The sequence below is a fragment of the Musa acuminata genome, chromosome BXJ3-1, assembly GCF_036884655.1.
Source record: "Musa acuminata AAA Group cultivar baxijiao chromosome BXJ3-1, Cavendish_Baxijiao_AAA, whole genome shotgun sequence".
Lineage (NCBI taxonomy): Eukaryota > Viridiplantae > Streptophyta > Magnoliopsida > Zingiberales > Musaceae > Musa > Musa acuminata.
This window is the reverse complement of record NC_088349.1, coordinates 39,910,765-39,938,291: the sequence shown is the minus strand read 5'-3', so window position 1 is coordinate 39,938,291 and position 27,527 is coordinate 39,910,765. Positions and strand designations below refer to the sequence as shown.

The window sequence follows — 27,527 nt, the reverse complement described above, 5'->3', positions numbered from 1 at the left end:
ATCATCTAGAGAACTTGTAAGAGGAATTCCTCATATCAAGTTCATCAAAGATAATGTATGCGATGCTTGCCAATTAGGTAAGCAAATTAAGGGTAGCTTCAAAGCTAAGAATCAAATAAGCACCTCTAGGCCCTTACAATTGATCCATATGGACTTGTTCGGACCAATCTCTACATCGAGTCTAGGAGGTAGCAAATACGCCTTTGTCATTATTGATGACTATAGCAGATATACATGGACCTACTTCTTAAAACAGAAAAATGAATGCTTTAGATATTTTACCAAGTTTTGTAAACTTGTTCAAAATGAAAAAGGATCTATGATTTCGTCAATTAGAAGTGATCATGGTGGAGAATTTCAAAACCATGACTTCCAAGAATTCTGTGAACTCAACGGATATAACCATAATTTCTCTACTCCAAGAAATCCTCAACAAAATGGGGTAGTAGAAAGAAAAAATCGAAATTTACAAGAAATGGCAAGAACAATGTTGAATGAACATAGCCTACCCAAATATTTTTGGGCCGAAGCTGTAAACACTGCATGCTATATTTTAAATAGAGTCCTAGTAAGACCCTTACTCACCAAAACTCCTTATGAGTTATGGAATAACAAAAAACCCAATGTCTCATATTTCAAAGTCTTTGGGTGTAAGTGTTTTATCTTGAATGAAAAGGATAACTTAGGAAAATTCGATGCTAAATCTGATGAAGGAATCTTTCTTGGTTATTCTTCGGTTTCTAAAGCTTTTCGCATCTTCAATAAAAGAACCTTAGTTATTGAAGAATCCATCCATGTTGTTTTCAATGAGATTTCAGAAATTAAGAAAAATGATCTTGATGATGATTTTGATTCCTTGAATTTAAACGAAACCCCATCTCCAATTAGCAACTTGGATGCATCCACTTCCGAAATATCCTTACCCAAGGATTGGAAGTATATAGATGCTCATCCTAAGGAGCTAATCCTAGGAGACACATCAAAGGGGGTTCAAACACGATCTTCTTTTAAAAACTTTTGTGCCAACGCCGCCTTTCTCTCCCAAATTGAACCCAAATGTGTTGATGAAGCCATGAAAGATGATTCATGGATTATCGCAATGCAAGATGAATTAAATCAATTTGAGAGAAATGAGGTGTGGACGCTTGTTCCTAGGCCAAATGATCATTTAGTTATTGGTACTAAATGGGTCTTTAGAAACAAGCAAGATGAAAATGGTATCGTGGTTAGAAACAAGGCTAGATTAGTGGCCAAAGGTTTCAACCAAGAAGAAGGTATCGATTACGAAGAAACCTTCGCACCTGTGGCTCGATTGGAAGCCATAAGGATGCTCCTTGCCTACGCCAGTTGCAATAATTTTAAGTTATTTCAAATGGATGTTAAAAGCGCTTTTCTAAATGGTTTCATTTCCGAAGAAGTTTATGTTGAACAACCCCCTGGATTTGAAAATAATGGCTATCCTAATCATGTGTTTAGACTAACTAAAGCTCTCTATGGTTTAAAACAAGCCCCAAGGGCTTGGTATGAGAGACTTAGTTCTTTTCTCATTGAAAATAATTTCATAAAAGGCAAGGTTGATACTACATTGTTTATCAAAAATTTTGAAAATAATTTTCTCATTGTTCAGATTTATGTTGATGATATCATCTTTGGCTCTACAAATGAATCTCTTTGTGAATCGTTTGGTAAAACTATGAGTCTTGAATTCGAAATGAGCTTAATGGGAGAATTAACATTCTTCTTAGGTTTACAAATCAAACAACTAAGCAATGGCATCTTTATTAGTCAAGCTAAATATGCCATGAATTTATTAAAAAGGTTTAATATGAACAACTCAAAGGCCAGTAACACTCCTATGTGCACCTCCACTAAATTAGAAATTGATGAAAGTGGAGAAAGCTTTGATCAAAAAACTTATAGGGGTATGATAGGAAGTTTACTTTACCTCACTGCAACCAGACCAGACATCATGTTCAGTGTAGGACTTTGTGCTAGATTTCAATCAAACCCTAAGATGTCTCATCTCAAAGCAGTTAAAAGAATATTTAGATATCTTAATGGTACCACAAATCTAGGATTATGGTACCCAAAATCAGAAAATTTTGAGTTAATTGCTTTTGCTGATGCTGACTTTGCTGGGTGTAGATTAGATAGAAAAAGCACATCAGGATCATGTCAATTTTTAGGACATGCCCTTGTTTCCTGGTCATCAAAGAAACAAAACTCAGTTGCACTATCAACAACCGAAGCTGAATATATTGCAGCAAGTGCATGCTGTGCACAAGTTGTATGGATGAAAAATACCTTAGAAGATTATAAAGTTTATCTCAGAAATATTCCAATTAAATGTGATAACACAAGTGCAATATGCTTAACCAAAAATCCTATACAACACTCAAGAACAAAACATATTGATATTAGACATCACTTTATACGAGATCATGTCACCAATCATGACGTAACCATAGAATTCATTGATACTAAACATCAACTAGCTGACATTTTTACAAAACCCCTATGTGAAGAACAATTTGATTACATAAGAAGAGAATTAGGAATGTTGAATTGTCCGAATACTTTAACTAGTTAAAATTATTTTTCGGATGTTATTACATGCCTTGACAAACGCTTGATCAAATAACATGTTGCAAATTATGTGTCAAATATTTTTAACCAGATGCATGTAAGAAGTTCATTTTTCGGTTTGTATGCTAAAAATGGGATGTTCTTGTACACTCTTATGAAAACTCTTTGAAAAATAACTTTCCTCCGTCAGGCAAAAATAATAAAAAGATATATGTGTCATGACTTCCTTTATATGCTTGATAATGCTATCATGCTTTTTGTTGATGACAAAGGGGGAGAAACATATGAATTGATAAACACTATGTCATAGCTGAACTGCCATCATCATATCTATGTCATAGTTGCAAATACTTGAATGATGCTATAAACAATGTTATGCCATCCTTGCATCACCAAGAGATATGTGAACATGTGCTATAGTTTGCATCATATCTTGATTTGATATCCTATTTTGTGAAGTAAATGCAAACTTGCTAGAAAATCTCAAATGTGTGCATCATGTAAAAAGTCCTTCGTAGCTTTATATGTTTACATGATGAACAGTTACAAACACTATAATACAAACGTGATGATGAATGTCAAGCTTTGACATCATCCTTGAAGAGATACATCATGATAGGTATCATGATGGGAGTATTGATAAGTTTAACTGATCTAACTTATCAATACGTCACTTTAATTCCTTGGTCTTGAATTCAAGGTTGACTTATCTCAACTATGGCATATAGATAGGGGGAGTTAAGGACAACTCCTTTATCAATTGATTGTCATCATCAAAAAGGGGGAGATTGTTGAATCTCAGATTTTGATGATGAAGTCAATTGTCATTTGTTATCTAATCTAAGTGTTGAGATAAGTGTGCAGGATTAACTACGATAAGAGTAAGACAAGCAGCAGGTGTTGCGCCGGAGTCAAGATCATGATCACGTTGGGAGTTCAAGAGTTCGACGGAAGTTCGGACGGTCGTCGGAGGTTCAGCGAGGACAGATCCGAGAAGTCCAGAAGCTTGCCAAGCGAAGCTCGTCGGAACTCGCCAAGTGGATCGTCGCAAAGTCCAGGAGTATGCCGGATGTCCGCAGAAGGATCACCGAGGGTTATCGGTTGATCGACGGAAGTTGGCCGGAAACTCACCGGAAGAAGCGATTGACGCATCGGAGCAAAGCTGCAGAAGTTGTCTTAGAGTTAATCGTAGTTAGCATAATGATTAAGCATGAAAATGGGAGGTGATCCCATTAGCTTAATCTTGGGGCAATTGGGCCCCTGAAAAGATTCAAAGTGGGCCGAATGGAGTGAACCATTCGGACCCTGATTGCACCAGGAGGTGCAACCGCCCCAGCCAGGAGGTGCAACCGCCTGGGCTGTGGGGGTTGGGAGGTGCAACCGCCCCAGCCAGGAGGTGCAACCGCCAGGGCTGCGAGGCTGGGAGGTGCAACCGCCCCAGCCGAGAGGTGCAACCGCCCAGAGCTCAGTCTTCGAGCTAGTCTGGGCGGTGCAACCTCCTCTGCCAAGAGGTAGCACCGCCAGAGCTCAAGTTTCGAGCTCTGCCAGGCGATGCAACCACCGAGCTCAGTCTTCGAGCTCTGGCAGAGAGGTGCATCAGCCTGAGCTCAGTCTCGAGCCCTGCCAGGTGATGCAATCACCGAGCTCAGTCTTCGAGCTCTGGCAGAGAGGTGCATCAGCCTGAGCTCAGTTTGGAGCTCTGCCAGGTGATGCAACCACCGAGCTCAGTTTCGAGCTCTGCCAGGTGATGCAATCACCAAGCTCAGTCTTCGAGCTCTGCCAGGTGATGCAATCACCGAGCTCAGTCTTCGAGCTCTGGCAGAGAGAAGCAATCGCCTGAGCTCAGTCTTCGAGCTCTGCCAGGCGGTGCCACCTCTCCAGTCAAGAGGTGCAACCGCCTGATCCCAGAATTCTGGGATTTGATCGATTTGATCGTTTTGAGCTCCAAATTTGAACTGGGTTGGGGCCTATAAATACCCCACCCATTCAGCACTGAAAAGATACAGATCCACACCGAATTCTTGATCTTTTCAGTGATTCTAAGAGCTCAAATTTGTGTAAAGTCCTAAAGTTCTCCTCCTTCTGTTCTTCAAGTCTTGAGTTGTAAAGAGAGGAGAGAAAGGATCTGTAAAGGTTGTCTCCTGAGCCTGTCAAAAGGAGAGAAACTGTAAAAGGGCAGTTAGCCTTCGCCCATTGAAGGAAGGCAGCTAGTTGACGTCGGCAACCTCGTCGGTGGAGGAAGCCAAAAGTGGAGTAGGTCAAGGCTGACCGAACCACTCTAAATCTCTGGTTTGCGTTTATTTTTGAGCACTTTATCATTACTGCAAACCTCCTCCATTACTACTGCTCTCTGCGCTTTCACGAACAAGTTCTAAGTGCTGTTCTTTCAGAATCTGCATTCAAACGTAAATCGTGTTTTCGTACGATCTTCACACTGCAGTTTACGCTTACATTCGGACTCCATTTATAACTGCAAATTGCTTTCTACGTAAAACGCTTTTCCAGGTTCAAAACTGCTTTTAAACGCAAAACTACATTTAGACGTAAATCTGAGTTTAGACGTAAATCTGCGTTTAGACGTAAAACTACGTTTAGACGTAAATCTACGTTTAGACGTAAAACTGCGTTTAGACGTAAATCTGAGTTTAGACGTAAACTGCGCTTAGACGCAAAACTGCGCTTAGACGCAAACTGTGTTCAGACGCAAACTGTGTTCAGACGCAAACTGCGCTTAGACGCAAACTGCGCTTAGACGCAATCTGCGCTTAGACGCAAACTGCACTTAGATACAAACTGAGAATTAGCTTTTGCATCATAATAGTTTTTATTGAACGAACGCAGCTTTTGGTTTTTAATTATTGTAAGATTTCCGCTGCACTAATTCACCCCCCCCCTCTTAGTGCTCTCGATCCTAACAATCTGATCTTACAATTTTAATTTGCTTACCACATTGGTTCTCAACTTCAGCCTTAAAGACTTTGAAGGCATCCAATGCTTCATTTTTATTATGAAGCAAATATATATACATATATCGTGAGTAATCATCTATAAAGGAGATGAAGTATTTCTGACCATGTATGTCCATGTCTGGACAACATATATCAGTATGAATTATTTCTAATAAGTCTGAACTCCTATTAGCACCCCTTTTGGATTTATTGGTCTGTTTTCCTTTAATACAATCCACACAAGTCTTAAAATTAGTAAAATCAAGAGTACTAAGTATCCCATCTTTAACTAATCTTTTAATTCTCTCTATGGAGATATGTCCTAATCTCCGATGCCATAATATAGAGGAGTCCTCATTAATATTACACCTCTTAATGCCAGCGTGAACATGCATTGAACCTTGAGTATTATCATTTTGTAATAAAATACGGTAAAGACCGTCAGACAAAATACCATTCCCAACACAATCAGATTTATATAATAAACGAAATGATGTGTCTTTAAAATTAAAGGAATATCCAAATGGTACGAGTCTGGAAACAGAAATTAAGTTTCGTGAGAAACTTGGTACATAAAAGGTTCTTTCCAATTTTAAAACAAAACCACTACTTAAAGTTAAAATGCATGTTCCAATTACTTCCACATGTGAGCCCATCTTATTTCCTGATAAGATGCTTTGCTCACTTCCCACTGGCTTCCTTAGGTTTTGCATACCCTGCAAAGAGTTTGCAATATGGATTGTTGATCCAGAGTCAATCCACCAGGTGTTAATATTAACATTGACCATATTAGATTCATAACATACATATGAGGTTGGTTTACCTTTCTTTTCAAGCCATTGTTGGAATTTCGTACATTCCTTCTTCATGTGTCCCTTTCTTTTACAAAAGAAACACCTTGCTTCTTTCTTGATATCAGCTTGGGGTGGTATTTTACCTTTTCCCTACTGATAAGCTTTTTGATTGGCTTGATGTTTGTCAGTTTTGTTCTTCCCTCGAGTGGTTACCATCAATGCACTCTCACCCAATTCCATTACTAGCCTCTCTTCTTCTTGAACACACATAGTCATCAATTCATTAATTGACCATTTGTCCTTATGTGTATTGTATGAAATTTTAAAAGGGCTATATTGAGGTGGAAGGGTGTTCAGAATATAGTGCACCAGGAAGGATTCTGACATATTAACCTCAAGTTTCTTAAGTTGAGCCGTAATATCTCACATTTGCATTATGTGCTCACGCACACTCTTTATGTTGGTGAGTCTAAGGGATGAAAATTTCATTATAAGGGTGCTTGCTAGTGCCTTATCCGAAGTGATGAATTGTTCATCGATAGCCTTTAGCAAGTCTCGGACATTTTCATGCTGGTCAACAGAACCACGTATGCCAGCAGTTATCTTAGTTTTGATAAACATCACGCTGAGCCGATTGGATCGCTCCCATCGCTCATATAACGCGATCTCAGTTAGAGTGCTGGTATCAGTGACTATAGGTGGTTCGTCTTTTCTAATAGCATAATCAATATCCATCCACCCTAAATGGAGGAGAACCCTCTCCTTCCATATCTTATAGTTATCACCACTAAGTTCGGGAATATCACATCGAATATCAGAGAAATTAACAGTTTGAGAAACTGCATAAAATCAAACATGCTTATGTCAAAATTTGAAGCTTAATAGACTAAATTACATGTTTTACCAATGTGAAACATGCCAAAAATATGAATCTCATGACATAAAAATTGCCTGTGGGCTAAATTCTTAATTCAAATAGATTCATATGGTCTTTATGATAAAACTATCAAATTATATTCCAATTCATAATCCCTGTGGGTAAATTATGAAAATAATCTGATATTTTATCCTGATTAATTATATTAAATATAATAAAAGATCCTGTGGGATAACAATTATTATACGAAATATAATCAATCACAATATGATGTCTAATTACTTATGTGATCCTTATTTTAACTTTATATATAATTTTAATTAATTAAGGATGCTGTGGCTAATTCTTAATTAATTAAGATTATATGGATCACTAGACATTTTAAATATAAAAAATTTGCTCATAAACATAATTTAATATAACTAAATATGCATACATAATATGAGCATTTTACCGACTAAAAATGTTGAAAATGATATTTCCTCATGATTTTCAACAAAATATATCAACAAGTTTCCAAGAAGAAACCAAAATCAAATCATTTTCATGGCATAAAAATGAAAACTTTTTCATATCAAGGTAGAGGTCATTCGGCTCTGATACCAAATGTAAGAAATTTTAATGAAGCCAACTTGTGTTTCTAAATCGTTGTAATAGAAACACAATAAAACTAATGCGGAAACGAAATAGCGTACCTCCAGCCATTGTCGCCAAGAATTTCTGCAGAGATTTCTTCTTGAACTTTGGTTCTTCTCGGCTCAGAACTCTCGCTTTAGATGGTGTAGGAAAGCCTTTCACTTCAAAGAGATGATTGAGCCAAGGGACCAAAATCCTCATGTATATATAGATGTTCTCCCATCAAGAACATTTATCATCACCAACTCATAACGTTCAAGAATTAATTCAAATTTGTAACGTTTGGACCATAATGAAGAACTTAATGATATTAAATATTTAATTTAATAATAACGGTTTCATACATAAAGAATAAGAAACTGAAATCATTTAAACCATAATAAATGAAGAAATTCATGATAATGAATTATGAATCTTAATAAGAACGGTTACGTTATTATTAAATAAGATATTTAATAATAACCGTTACATGTACTCCTAGTTCAACACTATGGAAACTCTTTTTCACTTGAAGAGCAAGACTAGTAGTGGTCAAATGAATGCGCTAACCACCATCTTATTTGGGGAGAGTAATAATATCCTAGGAAATTAGATAAAGCCATTAGTATTATTAAAGTTCTACTATAAGAAATCCTTAATATAATATTCTGAAATACTTTCTTAAGCATCAAGACATTTAAAACATGAAAAAGGATGATATTTAAAAAATAATAATGACGGTGATCCAATTCTATATTTTGATAATAAAATCAATTGATGAGTTTACAAATTAATATACTTTTGAGAGAAGCGGCATAGGAAATATATCGACCAAAGACTCGAACTATCAAGGGCAAATTGTCAAAGTAGGAGAATCAGAAATTATGCTAAGAAAAGTATTATGTTGGACATTGGGCATAGAGTTGGACGATTGAACTTTATGGTATAAGTTTGGGCATCTTGCTAGAAGGATCAGATATTTTGCTAAAATATCAGATATCGTAGAAAAATTGACATGTCAATGGATCGAGCGATATGCCGATGGAAAGGGTGACATGCCGGAGTTTCAAATAAAGTATTGAAAGATTGGACGACTTGCCAAAATAAAGTATTATGCAGGATATGTTGTTGAATTGTTAAAGTCTTGTTTGATGTCTTTTTAGTCAAACTAAGTTAGGATTGGGCCAAAACCATGCCAACTTGTTGATAAAGCCAATAGGCTTTGACCAAGGTTAAATTAGGCCTATTAGAAGGCTAAAACAATAGACTTGAGTTGGCTCGGACAGTGGTACTACTAGGCCCAAGCGATTGTACCACTTAAGTCAATCGATAAGCACAAAACAATATTTGTCAATGCTACTGGTAGTGGTACCACCTATATTGATGGTGATACTACTTAATATTTAAAAATTATGATAGTTGTATTGTCCAAAAGTCTAAAATTGTAATATCAAAAGTTATAATGGTAGTACTACCATGTGTCAATGATAGTACCGCCTATGTCTTAAAATTTCAAGGATTTAAATTTTTTAGCTCCATTTTTTAAGCCTTTTGGGGCCTATAAATAGCCCACTAAGGTTTGGTTGATAGAGCATCAATTTCTGAGTTGGTGAAGAGTTGTAGCTCTCTCTTTGGATATTATTTGAGTCTCTTTCTTTGAGTTTAGAGGTGATTCTGAGTTATAGGAGATGAGAGATATTATAAAAGAGTGAGTGTAGAGGTTCTCTCGTAAGCCTATTAAAAGGATAAAAGCTATAATAATGATAGTTGATTTTCATCCATTGGCAAAAAGATCAGTAGTGAAAGCCAATGGCCTCGACGAAAGAGAAATCAAGAGTAGATATAGGTCGGAAAGATTGAACCACTATAAATCGATTTGTATTACTTCTCTTAATTTTGATTTATTGTTACTTACTAATTTACTTTACTCACAACCCTTACTCATATTTTTTTGTTAATTTCATTTCCAATATGGATTTATTGATGGACCTTTAAAATCGATTGAAATTTACTGTAATACTAATTCACCCTCCCCTCTTAGTGTCATTATGATCTTAATACCTACTAGCCTAGGATAACTTAGACCTCTTCCAAGAATCAATCTTACCATTAAGACTTCAACATAATATCAAAGGGCGATTTGAGAATTCTATGAGCGATGATCATAGTACTAAGGTATTTAAAATAGAACTTTCTCACTTTGATATTAAAGGAATGGACATCATGTCTCTTACCAACTCTCATGCTACGAGAAAAAAAAAATCATATTTACTAAGATTAATGAGTTAATTCCACTTAGACAAGACTCCTCTTAAGTAATAAATGTTATTAAATAGAGAAAGCATCTAAATATACCAAATATGATGGTAATTTTGCAATGAGTTACTAATAGAAAATATATTTTTCTAATGGATTTTCTTTCGGATATTTCAAGCTATGACTATAAATAAATGGAACAATTATGTTGTTTAACCTAGTCTTTCTTAATATTTTTAAACATCTTATATATGGCCTTAATATTTTTAAATATTTTATATATGAAATTAAATATATAAACCTTATACTATATAAGATCATTGGACGAACATAAAATGATGGTAATTGAAGTATCCAATAATATGAGAATCCAATTTGAGAAGCCAAACTCAAAAGAGGTCAACATAAAAGCATTTATGTAGTTGTTAAGATAAGAGAATCCAATAATATGCTTTTGTCCTATATCAATTTGTGTTGGATTGGGAAGAAGAAGAAGATGAAGCAGTGAAGGAAAAAGAAGAAAGAAGATTGATCAAAGGAGGGAGGAGGAAGAGGAGACAAAGTAGTGAGAAATGACATAAAGAAAGAAGAGAAGGATAAGAAGAGAGTATGTACCAAAGAGAGAAATGATGGCTAATGGGTAAGCACCATCCAATGACAACAACATAATGAGAAATATGGTGATTCTAAGGTTTTCATATATAATTTAGATTATATCACTTAAAACAAAAGCAATTCGCATACCGATCCACATCTAGACTAGTATGCACAATATATTTTATACCATTTTAGGTGGTATGATGATTTTTGTTACATATGTAATTTTGTTTGATGGATTTTACCTTCAATTATTTTATTTTAAAAAATAAAAATCTTGCCTAAAAAAATAATCTTACTTGGATAAGCTCTGGTTAATTTCATATGATCATCTTTTTTCCTCTTTTCTAGGTGTTCATATTATGATAAAAATAACATTATTTGTAATATAAAAGAATACCAATGATCACAAAATGTACTCATAGAAGCTTGCAATCAGCTTTGTACAATAAAAACTTCTACATGGCTTATTATATCTTTTCATAAGACATTCTAATTTTAGTGTTTATTATATCACTTTATAAAGCATCCTAGTTTTAATTTAATGATCATTTGTAATAAAGAATTCTGGAAATGATATTTTTTCTACTTTTATTTAATAATAATACTCTTATATCTATCTCCCCCAAAACCTCTTTCACAAATTATGGATCTTTTAAAGAGTATTATAAGTGGATAATAATATAATTTTTTTTTAAGTGATCAAAGTCTAAATAGTTCTCTTAACATATCAAATTAAAATGTGATGAAAAGGTAAAAAAACCAATAAATTTTTATCAAAGTTTTAAAAACTGAAACAATCTACAAAATATTTATAAAGGTTTCATGTAGAATGTTTTTGATTTGGAGTTTAATTACCTTAGCTAAATAAAATTATAATAATTTTATAAATTTATGAAGTAGTGGAATCTATTTTAAGAACAATGTATCTCATATATTTTGGTTCTACCTTTTATAAACTCTTTTATACTCTTTATAAATATTTTCTAATCTACTTTATGGATTTCATAACTTATAAATTTAATTTAATTTTTTTGCTCTTTTATCCGTTCTAACACATTTTAATCAAAATTATGTCAAAAATAGCAAAAATGACTTAAGGAAAATTAAATTGATATCTAATAACAACAACCTATATGATTATTTCTTGACAATACTATTATATTTTTAATAATTCATACTATATTTATTAATATATTAATTAAAAGTATTATTTTATTATTTAATATATCATTATAGTCGTATTTGGTTTATTGATATTTTTCTATTTTCTTTTGATAAAGGGAGAGAAAAGTATCTCAGTCTTTTACATAATCTAGTGAAGTCATCGTTTTCTAGGTAAAAAGAAAAAAATAAAAAGTTTTTCCAATGATCTTATCTTATAAATAAATATAATTTTATTAGTATTATATTTTAAAAATTAAAATTATGTAAAGATAATCTTGATATGCATAAAAGATATTTTAATGAAAGGATGTCTCTTACAACAATATCAGTTATGACATTTAGGATGCTTTGTAGGCTCTATAAATAAAATTGTAAATGGCTATAGTTTATTAATTCATATTTCAATACAATTTCTCCTCTTTATTTTTTTAAAATATTATTATTACTTTTATTTTTGCTACTTGGTATGCTAAGAGAGGCTAGTTAACTAACTCTATGATAATATTTATTTATGTTCGCAAAGATAAGATGGATTAAATATTGAGATTAAAATCTCGATCAATCCGATATGTAAGGATGAGTTTTTCATATTAAGACATTGATTACATGTCTTTAAGTTCTTTCTAAACTTTATCTTTTTATTTTTATTATTTTAATATCTTATTTGTTTCTTCATCAAAATTTGTATATCATTGTTTTGCTCCAACAATTTAAGATGAACTTTCAATGAATTTTGGTTAGAATAATAATAATAAATTAATATAATTAAAAATGATTAATTGTCATATTTTCTTAATAATTCAAGTATTTAACTATTTATCATCTAAATTGAGAATGGTCAGCATTTACTTCTAGTTTTGTCTAATTGTTCACTGTTTGATCTTTGTTGGGTTAATTAGATGCATAATTTATGTGAATGAATATTGTACTAAATTTAAAATTAAAAAATAAGATATATTATAATTTGAGACTCAAAACCTAGTGTATTAATAAAAATATTATCAGTTTATAGATATTATTTAAAAATTAAAATATCCTAAAATAAAAATCTTCTTTTTTAGTGACAAATAAAAGAATATCAAATCTCATTATACTAATAAAAAAATGCCACGTCTTGTTTCTTTAACATACAAATTCTAAAAGAATAAGGTACACCAAATTTAACGGTGTGATGTCAAACTATCCGCTACGTAGATTGGGTAAATATAACGAAACGATTTTAGAATGTAACGCTTGGGCTGGGTGACATCTATATAACCCGAGGGCCCACTCTGTTGCAATCACAACAACTTCTCTCCCCTCGCGCGCTCGGCTCTCGACTCTCGGCTCTCGGCTCTCGACTATCGACTCTCGGCGATCTCGTCGTTCTGCGAAGGTCGGAACTGCTCTCCGACGAACACGAACGGGCACAGCTGCGAGGGTCCTTCCCTTCGATTTTTATTGCGGTGATCTCATTCCTTTCTTTTTTTCTCTTGGTTCTTCATCCGTCGAAATTTTGATTCGGGTTCAGAATTTTTGTTGGTCTTGGGGTTCTTTTAATCGATTCTTGGTTGTCGACTTTCTTGTGGGAAGATCGATCTTTCTGGTTTTCTCGATCGTTTTTCGTCACCTAGCCAGTCTCGTTCTGGTTTCGATTGGAAAATATGTCTTCTTCGCGTTCTAGGCGTGTGGAGTACGACCGCTTCATCCCGTTCCGGTCGGCGATGGACATGGACTACGCACGCTTTGCCCTAACCGGGCCTTCGAGACCGCAGCGTGATGGTTCGAGGGAATCCCCATCGAGCGTGGCGTACCAAAAGCTTCTTGACGAGTGCATTTTGAAGAACAGGTCTCGTATCCTCGCTTTCAAGACTGCACCTGAAGCGTCGGCCAGCAAGCTGCCCGAGTTTGACGAGCCCATTCGGCCGCAGAAGAAGCAGCAGAGGCGAATCCCTAAAGAACCAGAGAGGGTTTTGGTAATCAACGGCTTGTTGGATGATAATGTTTTGAATCTCCTCGACTGGGGAAGCAATAATGTGTTGGCGATTGGCCTTGAGGACGCAGTGTATCTCTGGGACGCTGCAAACGAGTCGACTAAGCTTCTACAACCCGTAGAAGACAGAGGACCTATCACTTGCATCCGCTGGTCGCCAGACTGTGCAGTTCTTGCTGTCGCATTTGGCAATTCAGATTTATGCTGATTGATCTAGCAACAGGACATGTCGTGGATGGGATGGAAGATGAGAACCAGGCCCCTGTGTTGTCACTTGCGTGGAGAAGTAATTCAATCTTGACAGTCGGAAGATTTGATGGCACTGTTGTTGATTATGACTTTAGAAAGGATGACATGTTCATCTGTTTCTATAATGGGCATCGGCGTGGAGTTTGTAGTCTTAAATGGTCCGTGTTGTCAGGGCGGTATTTGGCGAGTGGAGGGCAGGACAAACTAGTGCACATATGGGATGCCTGCATGCCTGTCTCACGTGATCATCCACGTCAACGTCAATGGCTTCACAGGATCAGCAGCCACACTTCCATTGTGAAGGCCGTTGACTGGTGCCCAACTCGGAGCAACCTGCTGGCTTCTGGTGGAGGTTGCAATGATCATTGCGTTAAGTTTTGGAACACCGTTAACGGTGCTTGCTTGAACTCGATTGATGCTGGCTCTGAAGTTTGTGCATTGCTATGGGACAAAAACAAATCTGAATTACTGACCTCCCATGGTTCGTCGAACAATCAACTCACCTTGTGGAATTACCCATCCATGACGAGAGTGGCTGAGGTTTCCGGTCATTCATCCCGGGTTCTTTCCTTGGCTGGGAGTCCACTGGGAGGTGTAGTAGCTTCTGCAGCAGCAGATGAGACAGTCAAGTTTTAGAATATCTTTGAGACTCCCAAAATAACAAAACCTGAACTGCCCTTTGCCCAATTTAATGTCATCATAAGATGAAAAGGTGGATAGGTGGAAATGATTAAGATTCCAAATGGAAGACTTCTCTAGTGCTTGGCATGAAGATCTGTTGTTGGTAACATTGCGATGGGAAGTTTCGTGGTGTCAAAGAGGCAGTACATTTTCATACAAGCGCATGGATTCGAGATCTTCAAATATGAGCGCAACCGCCTAAGGTAAGTTAGAAACCTTACAGCCTTTTACAGATTTTAGTAGGCTTATTTACAACATGACTATCATTGCAGCTACGAGTCTGATTTTTGTTTCCTATTTATTGTTTATCATTTCATAGTTATCGATATGATTATTGCCCAATTGATGAAACATGTGGTCTATAATTTTTGCCCAATTGTTATAATCTAATTATGTGGTTTAAAGTGATTTTAATTTGCTTCTCTTGTGTTTCTTTTTTGTAAGTTACTATCTTTGTCTCATTTTTGTATGAGAATTTTTGTGCAGACTATATATTTTGTTGTGTATGCTAATCATGCATAATTAGATCAAACTGATAGATGCTTATTGTTTTTTTTCTTTTTTGAGTTCAGATTTCTTATGATATTCAATATGGCCTTGATATCACATGAAGACATCACATTGCACACCTAGAAGAGTGTTTGACAATCGAGAGATCTATGCATTATAAGAGGTAATTGCCTATGACCTTATGTTTCTATTTTTTCTTTCCGACTATAAGTTTCCTATGATATAAGTTAAACTTAAGAATTTTATATTCTTTTAGGACTATAAAGAAACTTTGAAAATTGAACTGTGTAGCTCTATTGCCAGAACAAAGCACTTGTAATATGGCCTTAAGTATCACATGAAGATATCACATTGCCAAAACAAACTTTGAAAATTGAACCGTATAACAAACTTCAGATTTCCTTTTCCATTTTTTTTTGAGTTGAGATTTCTTATAACATTCAATATGGCCTAGTTATCACATGAAGACATCACATTGCATATCTAGAAGTGTGTTTGACAATCGTGAGATCTATGCATTATAAGAGGTAATTGCTTATGACCCTATGCTTCTTTTTTCTTTTCTAACTATAGGTTTCCTATGATATAAGTTGAACTTCAGAATTTTATATTCTTTTAGGACCATTAAGAAACTTTGAAGATTGAACTATGTAGCTCTATTGCCAGATCAAAGTACTTTCACATGATGAATTTAAAATCTTGCTATGGTGTCTTTGCTAAATCTTTATTCACAGATACAAAGATATTAAAGCATCTTCGGATTTGCTTAGAGGGTGAAAATATGGAAACTTATGGTGTTGCACAACTATAATCATATTCAACAACTAAGAGATCTATGCATAATTTTGATCTAAGATGTAACTTCTTATGTCTTTATTTTTTGGGTGACTAAAGGTTCCCTAAAATATCCATTAGCCTTCAGATTTTTTATGTTCTTTCAGGATCATTCTAGAACCCGTGAAAACTTTTATTTGGTGTAGATATTATTTCACTACGGAGTACTTCATTTCACTTGAAATAGTATTTTTTTTATGTTTATTTGCATATACAACGATACTAAAGCATCTCAGGATTTTGTTTAGAGGGTGAAATAATTTAGAAAATTGTGGAGTTACAAAACTAGAATTGTGTTTGACAATCAAAAGACTGTTGATCAACCACTCAGATATTGTTTAAAAAACTGTTCATGAATTGAATAATTTTCAATTTGAAATTTTTCGAAAATAAAGATAAGTTCAAGAGTGAAATCCAAGCCTAAAATTTTTTGTTTTTAGTAAGATGTGTCATAATTTCTGTAGAAAGCAGTTATTAAACCTAAGAGAACTGCAAACCACAGTATATACCATAATAGTAAAGAGATACCAAACAAATAAATCTATGAGCTTGATAAAGGTGAGGCATTGTAATTCTGTTTATCATGTTTTTCCCTGTGAAATAAACAAAAATATCAAATTTATATGTCTTTCCATGAATAGATTATGTCTTCTGCAACATAGATACACTTCTGATCCTAAGATAGGGCTTGAAAAATGGTGTCAAATGGGATATAATGCAGTTCTAAAGTTTGGAAGTTAGCTTACTAGACCAACAGTTCATAAATGCTTCATTATAGTGATAGTGGAGTAGTTCGGGTCCTTCCGATTAACAAGATCTTCATTAAAGGTTTCGATTTGGATTTATCTTGCTGAATCAGTTGTAGTTGTAGCAGAGTGGTAGCAATGTTCATGAGCTTTATAGACAAGCTTGCTATGTCTCATATAAATGTTCACCAATTAATGACATGGCTACTATTTCAGTATTTTTTCAATTATGCTATTGTGGTCATTTACCACAAGTTTCAGCATCCAAGCACTATATCTGAAATTTGCCTTTGTAAGTATCACACCGACCTTTGAGTTGGTATTTCTTGTTTCCAACTTCCCTATTTGTTTACTGAGATTAAGGTAGCAGTAGCGGTTGTGATTATTTATTGCGATTCCAGTAATATCATATGTGGTACCAAGTTTGAATTTGACACGATAATTCCGATTGATTTATTTAAGTCATCATTTTTTTTAATAATCTATTCATGATCTTGTTGGTTGTAATGGAGAGACAAATTGAATATTGGGTAAGCATTTGAAGTTTCCATCACCAAAGTTACCATCCCTTCCAACACCTCTACCTCTGTGCCCCTTGCCATCATCATATATATCTTGTAAACTATCATTGGCCTTATGGACAAGGCTAATGCGGCGGAGATTGATAATCCTCAGAAACCTCCAGAGCTTGATCGAGACAAACAAGAAGCTGCAGTGAAGCTCATGGCCAACGTTGTGTGCACCCTTTGCAACACGGGGAAGGTGCATATACAACCTTCTTTTTCTCTTGATTAATGGTTGTTGGTGTTTGAATTATAAAACTAGAAATCAGTTTTATGTTGTGAAATTGTGCATTTTTTTATTGATGCACATATGGTTAGCTCACCCTTATTATCCAGAATAATAATTATTCATACTGGTCAAATTTTGTTATTCTCCCCTCTGTTTCAAATGGTCTGAATATTTCGTACCTGATGTGGAGCCATCCATAAAAGATCCTTCTACTAGGTGCTTGTTAGTGTTTGACTTGAAGCCTCACACTTTGAACATAAATTTGAGAGAATTTGTAACATGAATGAACAACTAGTTTACTTTTTTTTTTCCAAAAGTGGACGACTTTATATAAAATCTCCAAGCTGATATGCTAGACATTGTTTGTCATAAATGAACTAACAAAATGAAAGAAAGCCGGAAGAACTCGCAAGACTGAATGTTACATCTTTGGACAATGTATCATTCGAACTAGAAGCTCAACTTAAACACACACTTTTCCTTCATTTGAATTAATGAATTGGTCCTCCCCTCTTTTTCTATGCTTTCTGAACTTCTTAATGAAATATTTCAAATTGTTTTGAAGAGTTCAATTATTCCAAGAATTACTTCAATGCATTTTAGTGATATACTAAGTGAACTGGTTTTGCAAAAAACTTAGAAGTCATCTGTTATTTTTTTGTTGAGCCTGCATATAGATTTTAAGAAGGAATATAGACACCATTTTTAAGTTCCATCATATTTTTTCCTCTTTTTCCCCTTTTCCTCCATAAATTTACAGTAAGGGTCTTTCCATAATTGTCAATATTATAACAAATGTCTACTATTATTCATAACCGTCAATATTTTCAGCTTCATACAATGAGATTTTGCCTAATGTCACTGATTATAGATTAAGTTGTTTGCAAATTGTTTCATGCTTAAAGATATTTCACCTCCAACAATTTTCTCATAGATTGACATTTGTGATGCTTTAGTCATATGTTGAGGCTTACCTTTCATTCATGTTATGATCAAGGCACATTGCTTTTTTTTATTATTCAGGGACAAAGAGACTTAGAGCATTGATGTTTCATTTACTGGAATTTGAGAATCAAGTTCAAGTATCCTTTCTTTGTTGAATAATTTGGTTACTCCTTTACTAGAAAGTATCTATGGTGGTTTCTCAAATTTTATCATTGAAAAGTCTACTGCACTAATTAATTCTCTTTCTTGTCTAACTTCTGGCCTGCCTCTTAACATTTTGTAATCTTTTTATCAAATTAGTTATAATTACTAACAAAGAATTGTGACTTCTATTAGTCTTTCTGTCAGTGTCTGCAATACCGGACTGTACCGCCCGGTACGGGCGGTACGTACCGGTCCGAGAGATTATCGATACGCGGACCGCCCGTAACCGGGCGGAACGAATATATATATATATATATATATATTAGAAAAAAAGCGATGTGATGTTATCTTTTTTAGCGACGTCACCGAGGCATTTATATATATATATATATATATATATATATATATATATAATTTAAATAATCGAGGCGACGTCGCGTCGCCTCGGCGATGTCGTCGAGGCGACGCAACGTCTTTTTCGGCAACGTCACCGAGGCGACACGACGTCGCCTTGGCGACGTCGCCCCGTGTGGGGAAGGAAAAGGCGACGTCGCCGAGGCGATGCGACGTCAGCCAATAAATAAATAAGAAATAAATATAATATATATATATATATATATATATATCGAACGGTATATCGCTCGGTATACCGAGCGGTATACCGTTCCGTACCGTACCGAGCGATCGTTGAAACTCCGGTACGGTACGAAATTTCAGACCTTGCTTTCTGTTATGTAAGAAAGAAAAAAAGAGATCTTATCAAATTCTGGATTGCATTCTAAATATTGCTCTTCTATTACAGATCATTCATCAATAATATTTTTAGACATGTTTCGATTCCTTTAGACTTTGTTTTTTCTCCTTTTGTTATATTATTCATCAATAATAACATTCCATAATCTTTCGAACAAATTAGTTGTCATTACTCATTACTAACAAAGAATTGTGACTTCTATTAGTCTCTCTGTTCCGTAAGAAAGCAAAAAAAAGACCTATCAAATTCTGGAATTGTATTTTAGATACTTCTCTTTATTATAGATCATTCATTGATAATATTTTTAGACACATTTTGATTCCTTTATACTTTGGTTTTTCTCCTTTATTTGTGTGTTTTCCACTTTGCACTATTCTGACTTTATATTCTGTAGTTGATATTTAACTAATCGTTTTATCATTTAAAAAATGACAATTTATCATATTAATAATATAGGTTTTCCTACCTTGTTGAATTTGCATGTAAAGGTACTGAACATAATACCTTCGCTGTTGATGAGTCACTTAAAAACTTCGCACGATTAGCTGTTGGACTTTCAGTTGTTGGCTCCACTTTTCAAAATTATTTTTTTTTCCCACATTTGAACATGAGGCAGCAAATAGTTTCCTCATTACTCTAAGTTTGCATTTCTAGGTGTCTAGAATTTAGGAGTATATTATTGCTTTGGTTGTCATGAACAAGGTTCGCAATATCGTACCGTACCGGTGTTTCGACCTGGGCTCGGTACGGTACGGTACGGTGTACCGACCGGTACCCCCAGGTGCACCGAGCGGTACACCTAATTTCAGTCCGTTAAACCCTCCGAAAATACCTGAAAATAAAAAAAAAGTTAGGATAGGGTTTTCAAGTTATAAATAAATATAGTAATAGTATAAGTTTAGCAAAATCAATGTAAATTAGGTAAGAATAGTATCACATATCTTTTTCGGGCTTTGAGGTAGTTTTGTTCGAGATTCGTATTTCAGCCCGTTATAGATTGAAATATCTACAGAAAAATCATTTGAATTGTTAGACTATTTTATTATAATATAAATTCTAAAATTTAAATTAATTAAATAATTACATATGTAGATATACCTGATTGTTAATTTTATCATCAAAACGAACGACGGGTCTCCACCCAATCTAATATTGGCTCTGAATCTTTATTGTAGAATTGGAGGTCAATGGGATCAATATGATTCAAATATGTAATTTTAATCCAATATGATTTAAATTATGATAAAATCATCATTTATCTACACTAATTATACGATTAACATAGTTAATTTTTCACTAATTACGTCTCTTTCAACACTATAAACATGACAAATACCCTAATAGGTATTAAAGACATTGAATTGATATAAAATCGAATAAATTTTGATTAAATCATCATTAAAATGACTTATCACAGCATTAAATAACTTTAATAAAACTTAATTAAACTTATTTTACTATCATAAATATTATTCAATATTTAATATGCATGAAACACACTAATCATAATCTTAAAGATCTTAATTACTCTCTAATTAAAGAAAGCGAATACATACCTCTTGATTAAAAAACTCTTCCTTTTAATCTTCCCAAATTAGCCTTGATTGAATTCATAAATTGTTGTTTTGTAGAGTTTAGGAGAGAAAAAAAAGTTTGAGAGAGAGTTTAAGAGAGTATAATGAAATAGGGGAGAAGAATGACTTAAATAGAATGAGAAAGGGCTCCAACGGTCAAATTGACCATTGGAGCACTGTACCACTACTATAGTGTGGTAACGACCGTTGGAGCACTGTAGCATTGCTACAGTGTGGTAACGATCGAAATCGACCGTTACAGCTCAATATTACATCGTATCGTTCGATACGAGATTTTTTTGAATGTACCGCCTGGTAGCGGGCGGTCTACATACCGGTATATACCGCCCGTACCGGGCGGTAAAATTCGATATTGCAGACCTTGGTCATGAATATAGAAATTCAGAAAATAAATCTATCTGGGATAATTTTTTTATGTTGTTATGTAGTCCATTCTCTAATCTTATATAGGAAATATTTTATTGATGTCAGTTATCTAGTTTTACGTGACATGCCATATTTCGTAATTTGTGCATCTCTGTGTGTTTGCCTCGTTCAAGATTCAGATTGTTCATTGTACCAACAACAACAAGAAGTGAAGATATCATGGGTAGCTACTATCATTTTCTAAAATGCTGTATGATTGGTTATAACCATTGAGTGTCATACAATTTCAACAATGGTGATTTAGATTTATTTACTCTCAAGTGTTGGTGCTATCAGTTTTTTTGGTTATGTTAATGTTGCTTTGAGCTAGGAACTAGGTCAGAATTTTTTTAAAAAAAATTGAAGAGAATCTCAAGAAGTAAGAAATCATGAAGACAAATGTCCATCTTTAAATATTTTTGTGATTTTAAATGGAATATTAAATGCAAAGCTACCTTTCTTGTGATCTTAGAGTTCTCTCTTGGTGATTGTTATTTGTCATAGCTTGATAAGGATTAGTAACCAGATGACACTCACTTAATATGGGTTGTTTCTCTTTTATTTTCAAAATTTGCTATCAAGTAGATGCTAATACAGACAAATTCCAATGATTTATGACCTCTCCTCGACCTTTAGGTGTTAATGTTGGTGTGTTTGTCTTAATGAAATTTGGGACTCAATTGCTGATGGTTTCAGCTTGGTCATTTCTCAGATGATAGCGATTGCAATATGTGGATATGGAATTATGGGATAGTGTCACTTGGTAGAATGTTTTTTCTTTGATTATTAGCTCTTATGTTGTCTAGATTCAACTTCCAATAGCATTTTGTAGTGCTTGTGATCAAGATTTTAGTTATGCTCACTGATCCGAAGTTTTTGTTTATATTCACTTATCCAAATTGAGAGATTTACATGAGCTCTTGAAATGTTGCTGAAGTCAAGTCTGCAATTTTGTGCCCTTAACATTGGAACTATAAATTTTTATGATGTGTTGTTAGCAAGAAGTTCTTATGCATTTATGATGCAATTATTACTATAGTTAATAAGGTTTTATAATGTGGCATTTTATATTTTTGCTATACTTTAGCTAAATTGACTTTACTCAACTCGATACTCAAAAAACATCCTTGTGTAATTTTTACGGTCCTTTTTGCTTATCATGTTATTACTTCTAAAATAATTAATTTGTAATTCTATGATGGTAAATGTACAATGTGAAATATTAAGTGTAAATAAAATCTCACTCAAATTGAAATGACTAGCAAAGCAAATTATAAAGGTATCGTACAAAGCTAGTTGTTAATTGGAACATATTTGTGCAGCATTCAATTGATATCTCAATAAAAGATGCTTCTTAATCAGGTTAAAACACATGTACTTATCCATACATTTTGAAGGTACACTCAATCAGTTACGTTTTGATATGGTAATTTGAAACTTTTATTTTTAGTCTCCATAGGTTAGGCTTTGTAGAATCACTAGATTTGGATATAAAAGTAGATGCATAACTGAATCATGACACTTTTGGCTCATATCATATTCTTTTTTATCACTAAATAGGAAGCTAGCTACTTAGTTTTGATGAATATCTTCTATTGTTTATAAAGCAAATTGTCATGCCCTGTAATTCTTTATGTTGTTTTTCTTCTTTTATTTTTTCATGTAATATGGTATTAAAACTTAATCGTTGACCCGTATGCTCGTCCCTCTTGGATTTGTATGCTATGTTTGGATGTAGTTGTTTTTGCTTTTCATGTACTTTCCAACTTCCATGAATGAATTGAATATTGGTACTAATTCTAACGCAATATGATGTGATATAACACAAAAATACAAAAATTGTTAGTTGAAATCTTTAGGAATGTATAATATATTAATTAATGCTAGCAAATGATCGGATTGATGTTGTCAAATTGACTCTGTTAGAACGTCAATCCTTGTTGTCAATATATCATACCAACTCAGGCAGAACATCAATAACATCAATCCTTATTGTCAATATACCTTGGTTACTTTAATTATGACTATCTAAAATCGAAACATGAAAAAAATATTGAGGAAAATAATTTGGAGTACATAAATTAATTTTTATGACTTTTAAACATAATACAGTTGTTTGAGGTAAAATTCTAAATTATTTTTTCTGCGTAATGAAATTTGCCACCAAATTGAGAGTATAACTAAATTTCCTTTGTCATGAGAAAAAATAATAGATAATTTTAGAAAGAAATATTGATAATAATTAAGAAGAAGTTGACAGAAACATATAACACAAACAAAACATATAAAATATTTAAAATAATTAGGAAAATATGATTTAATTGAAAGCAGTCTGAAAAATGTTTAAATAAGATTTAACACAATAAAAACATGGAAAATTAAAAATCTACTTATGTTGATAAAGATGTTAGAGAAATGTTTACAAATTTATGAAAATTAAAAATTTCACAAAAGTTGTCTTAGTCTAAGAATATATTTTCCTCAAATCTTGAAAGTCCATAATAGTTTATCACACAATTAAAATCTTCAAGGGCATTCCTATAGACTACACCTATTCGATCCAAAATATAGTTATCTAATAAGGGACATGACGAGTGCCTACTGGGCCTCTACCTGAACTTCATTAACTCAGACAAACATAGTTCACTGGATCAAGGATCTCTGCTAATTTTCTTGTCCTCAAACACCTATTGCATCAATGATAACATGTCTCCTTAGTTTTGATGTAATGCATTACTTAGCTTTTAAGGAATGAACATTTTGATTTTTTTAAAAATAGATGTAATTGAAATAAAGTTCACAAAAGGTAGAATATGGTGATTAGGAATACTTGTTAATTGGCTAAAATATGTTAATTGTTGCCATTTTGTGTGTCTTCATTAAGAATTAATTATAAAAAATACAGTTATCATTTAATAAATATAAGGCATTGTTAGAGATTACATTTTAGAGGAAGGGAGATGCATAGTTGAAAAGGTCATTTTATAAATATAAAGCAGTATTAGAGCTCAAATTTTAGCGGAAGAGAAGCATAGTTGAAATTTGAAAAGATCTACCAAATTTTCTTTCTAGTCTAAAATATCACATTCTAAATAAAGACCTTAATGATGTTTGATGATGTTTATAATATATTGTTTGGACTCTGGATTATAGTATCTCTTTCTCTTTCATTCAAATTTGTTAATGATAAAAAATGACTAACAACTTGTTTGTATACGAGGCAGAACATGTTGGTATACTATCTTATATACCAGTACCATACTACTCTGATATATTATTGAAACCGATATCGGACTGAGATTGAAAATATTATTTTTTGGTGTTTATTTTGTTTATTTCAATTTGTTTACAAGAGTAGTTCTGATTCATTTTTATGGGCATTAATTTTATTTCTGGTAACATGTGGAATTTTACTGCAAGAAAACTACGTAGTTTGCCAACATGGCAACCAATTTTAGTGACTAAGACTTTTAGTTAAAAGCAAGAGCTTTTCAATTTTAGTTATTTTGGGTTACATGAATGAACAAACAGTGTACTTTTTTTTCCCAAAAGTGGATAAATTTAAACATGCAAGATGATATGCTAAACATTGTTTGTAAAAAATGAACTAACAAAATGAAAGAATGCAGGAAGAACTCGCAAGACTCTGAACGTTTACATCTTTGGGCAATGTATCATTCGAACCAGAAGCTCAGCTTAAACACATACTTTACCTTCATTTGAATTAGTGAATTGGTCCCCCCTCTCTGTCTTTGTTAAGCCTTCTGAAATTTTTAATGAAATATTGCAAACTTGTTTAAAGAGTTCAATTATTCCAAGAATTACTTCAATGCATTTCTGATTTTAGTAAGATGCGTCATAATTTCTGTAGAAAGCAGTTATTTCAACCTAAGAGAACTGTAAACCACAGTATATTTCATAATAGTAAAGAAATACCAAACAAATAAATCTATGAGCTTGATAAAGGTGAGGCATTGTAATTCTGTTTATTATGTTTTTCCCTGTGAAATGAATAAAAATATCAAATTTACATGTCTTTCCATGAATAGACTAGGTCTTCTGCAACATAGATACACTTCTGATCCTAAGATAGGGCTAGAAAAATGGTGCCAAATGGGATATAATGCAGGTTCTAAATTTTGGAAGTTAGCTTACTAGATCAATAGTTCACAAATGCTTCATTATTGTGATAGTGGAGTAGTTCGGGTCCTTCCGATTAACAGGATCTTCATTGAATCTGAAGGTTCTGATTTGTGATTGTTTCAGTCTATGGGATTTATCTTGCTGAATCAGTTGTAGCTGTAGAAGAGTAGTAGCAATGTTCATGAGCTTGATAGACGAGCTTGTTATGTTTCATATAAATGTTCACCAATTAATGACATGGCAACTATTTCAGTATTTTTTCAATTCTGCTATTGTGGTCATTTACCACAAGTTTCAGCATCCAAGCACTATATCTGAAATTTTCCTTTTGTAAGTATAACACCGACCTTTGAGTTGGTATTTCTTGTTTCCAACTTCCCTATTTGTTTACTAAGATTAAGGTAGCAGCAACGGTTGTGATTATTTATTGTGATTCCAGTAATATCACATGTGGTACCAAGTTTGAATTTGACATGATAATTCCGATTGAATTATTTAAGTCATCATTTTTTTAATAATATATTGATGATCTTGTTGGATGTAATGGAGAAACAAAATGAATATTGGGTAAGCATTTGAAGTCTCCATCACCAAAGTTACCATCCCTTCCAACACCTCTACCTCTGTGCCTCTTGCCATCGTCATGTACATCTTGTAAACTATCATTGGCCTTATGGACAAGGCTAATGCAGTGGAGATTGATGATCCTCAGGAAACTCCAGAGCCTGATCAAGACAAACAAGAAGCTCATGGCCAATGGTGCGTGCATCCTTTGCAAGAAGGGGATGGTGTATATACCAAGGTTCGCAATACCGTACCATACCGGTATTTTGACCTGGGCTCGGTACCGGCACGGTACGGTATACCGAGTGGTACATCCAGGTGTATCGAGTACTGTAGCACTGCTACAGTGCTACAGTGCAATGCTATAGTACTACAGTGCACTGCTACAGTACACTCGGACTGGTAACAATCGGTCTCTTGATTAGTGGTTATTGGTGTTTGAATTGTAAAACTAGAAATCAGTTTTATGTTGTGAAATTATGCATCGAAGAACAAGAGAATGAATGTCTGACAAATTACCAATGAGATCATCTAGTATTTTTTTTATTAATGCACATATGCTTAGCTCACCCTTGTTATCCAGAATAATAGTTATTCATACTGGTCAGATTTTTTTTGTTTCCCTCGTGTTTCAAATGGTTTGAATATTTCCTGCTTGACGTGGAGCCATCCAGAAAAGATCCATCTACTAGGTGCTTGTTAGTGTTTGACTTGAAGCCTCCCACTTTGGATAAAAATTTGAGAGAATTTGTACATGAATGAACAACTAGTGTACTTTTTTTTCCCAAAAGTGGACAAATTTATATATCCAAGCTGATATGCTAGATATTGTTTGTCAAAAATGAACTAACAAAATGAAAGAATGCAGGAAGAACTCGTAAGATTCTGAACGTTTACATCTTGGGGCAATGTATCATTCGAACCAGAAGCTTAGCTTAAACACATACTTTACCTTCATTTGAATTAGTGAATTGGTCCCCCATCTTTCTCTCTCTGTTAAGCCTTCTGAATTTGTTAATGAAATATTGTAAATTGTTTTGAAGAGTTCAATTATTTCAAGAATTACTTCAATGCATTTTATTGGTATACTAAGTGAACTGATTTTCCAAAAAATTTAAAAGTCATATGTTAATTTATAAGTAAAACAAAGGGACGTCGCTTGTTTTTTTGCCCGCGTGGGAGAAGAAACCCTCCCCCCGCACCAAAAAGGGTGACGAGGCAATCGCCCCTTTTTATGTTATATATATATATATATATATATATATATATATATATATATATATATATATATATATATATATATATATATCAAATGTACCTCTCGGTATACAGTACCATATCGTACCGAGCGAA

General features: G+C 33.8%; 2 protein-coding genes across 2 annotated transcripts; both read left to right on the top strand.

Annotated features, from left to right (window-relative positions):
• The first annotated feature begins 13,159 nt into the window (after nucleotides 1-13,159).
• Nucleotides 13,160-15,929, top strand: LOC135628448 (cell division cycle 20.1, cofactor of APC complex-like). Its single transcript, XM_065135092.1, has 2 exons — nucleotides 13,160-14,945; nucleotides 15,315-15,929. The coding sequence occupies exon 1, from the start codon at nucleotides 13,484-13,486 to the stop codon at nucleotides 14,018-14,020; it is 537 nt and encodes a 178-aa protein (XP_064991164.1). The 5' UTR covers nucleotides 13,160-13,483; the 3' UTR covers nucleotides 14,021-14,945; nucleotides 15,315-15,929.
• Nucleotides 14,053-14,697, top strand: LOC135629282 (cell division cycle 20.2, cofactor of APC complex-like). Its single transcript, XM_065136457.1, has one exon. The coding sequence runs from the start codon at nucleotides 14,053-14,055 to the stop codon at nucleotides 14,695-14,697; it is 645 nt and encodes a 214-aa protein (XP_064992529.1).
• Nucleotides 15,930-27,527: the final 11,598 nt, after the last annotated feature.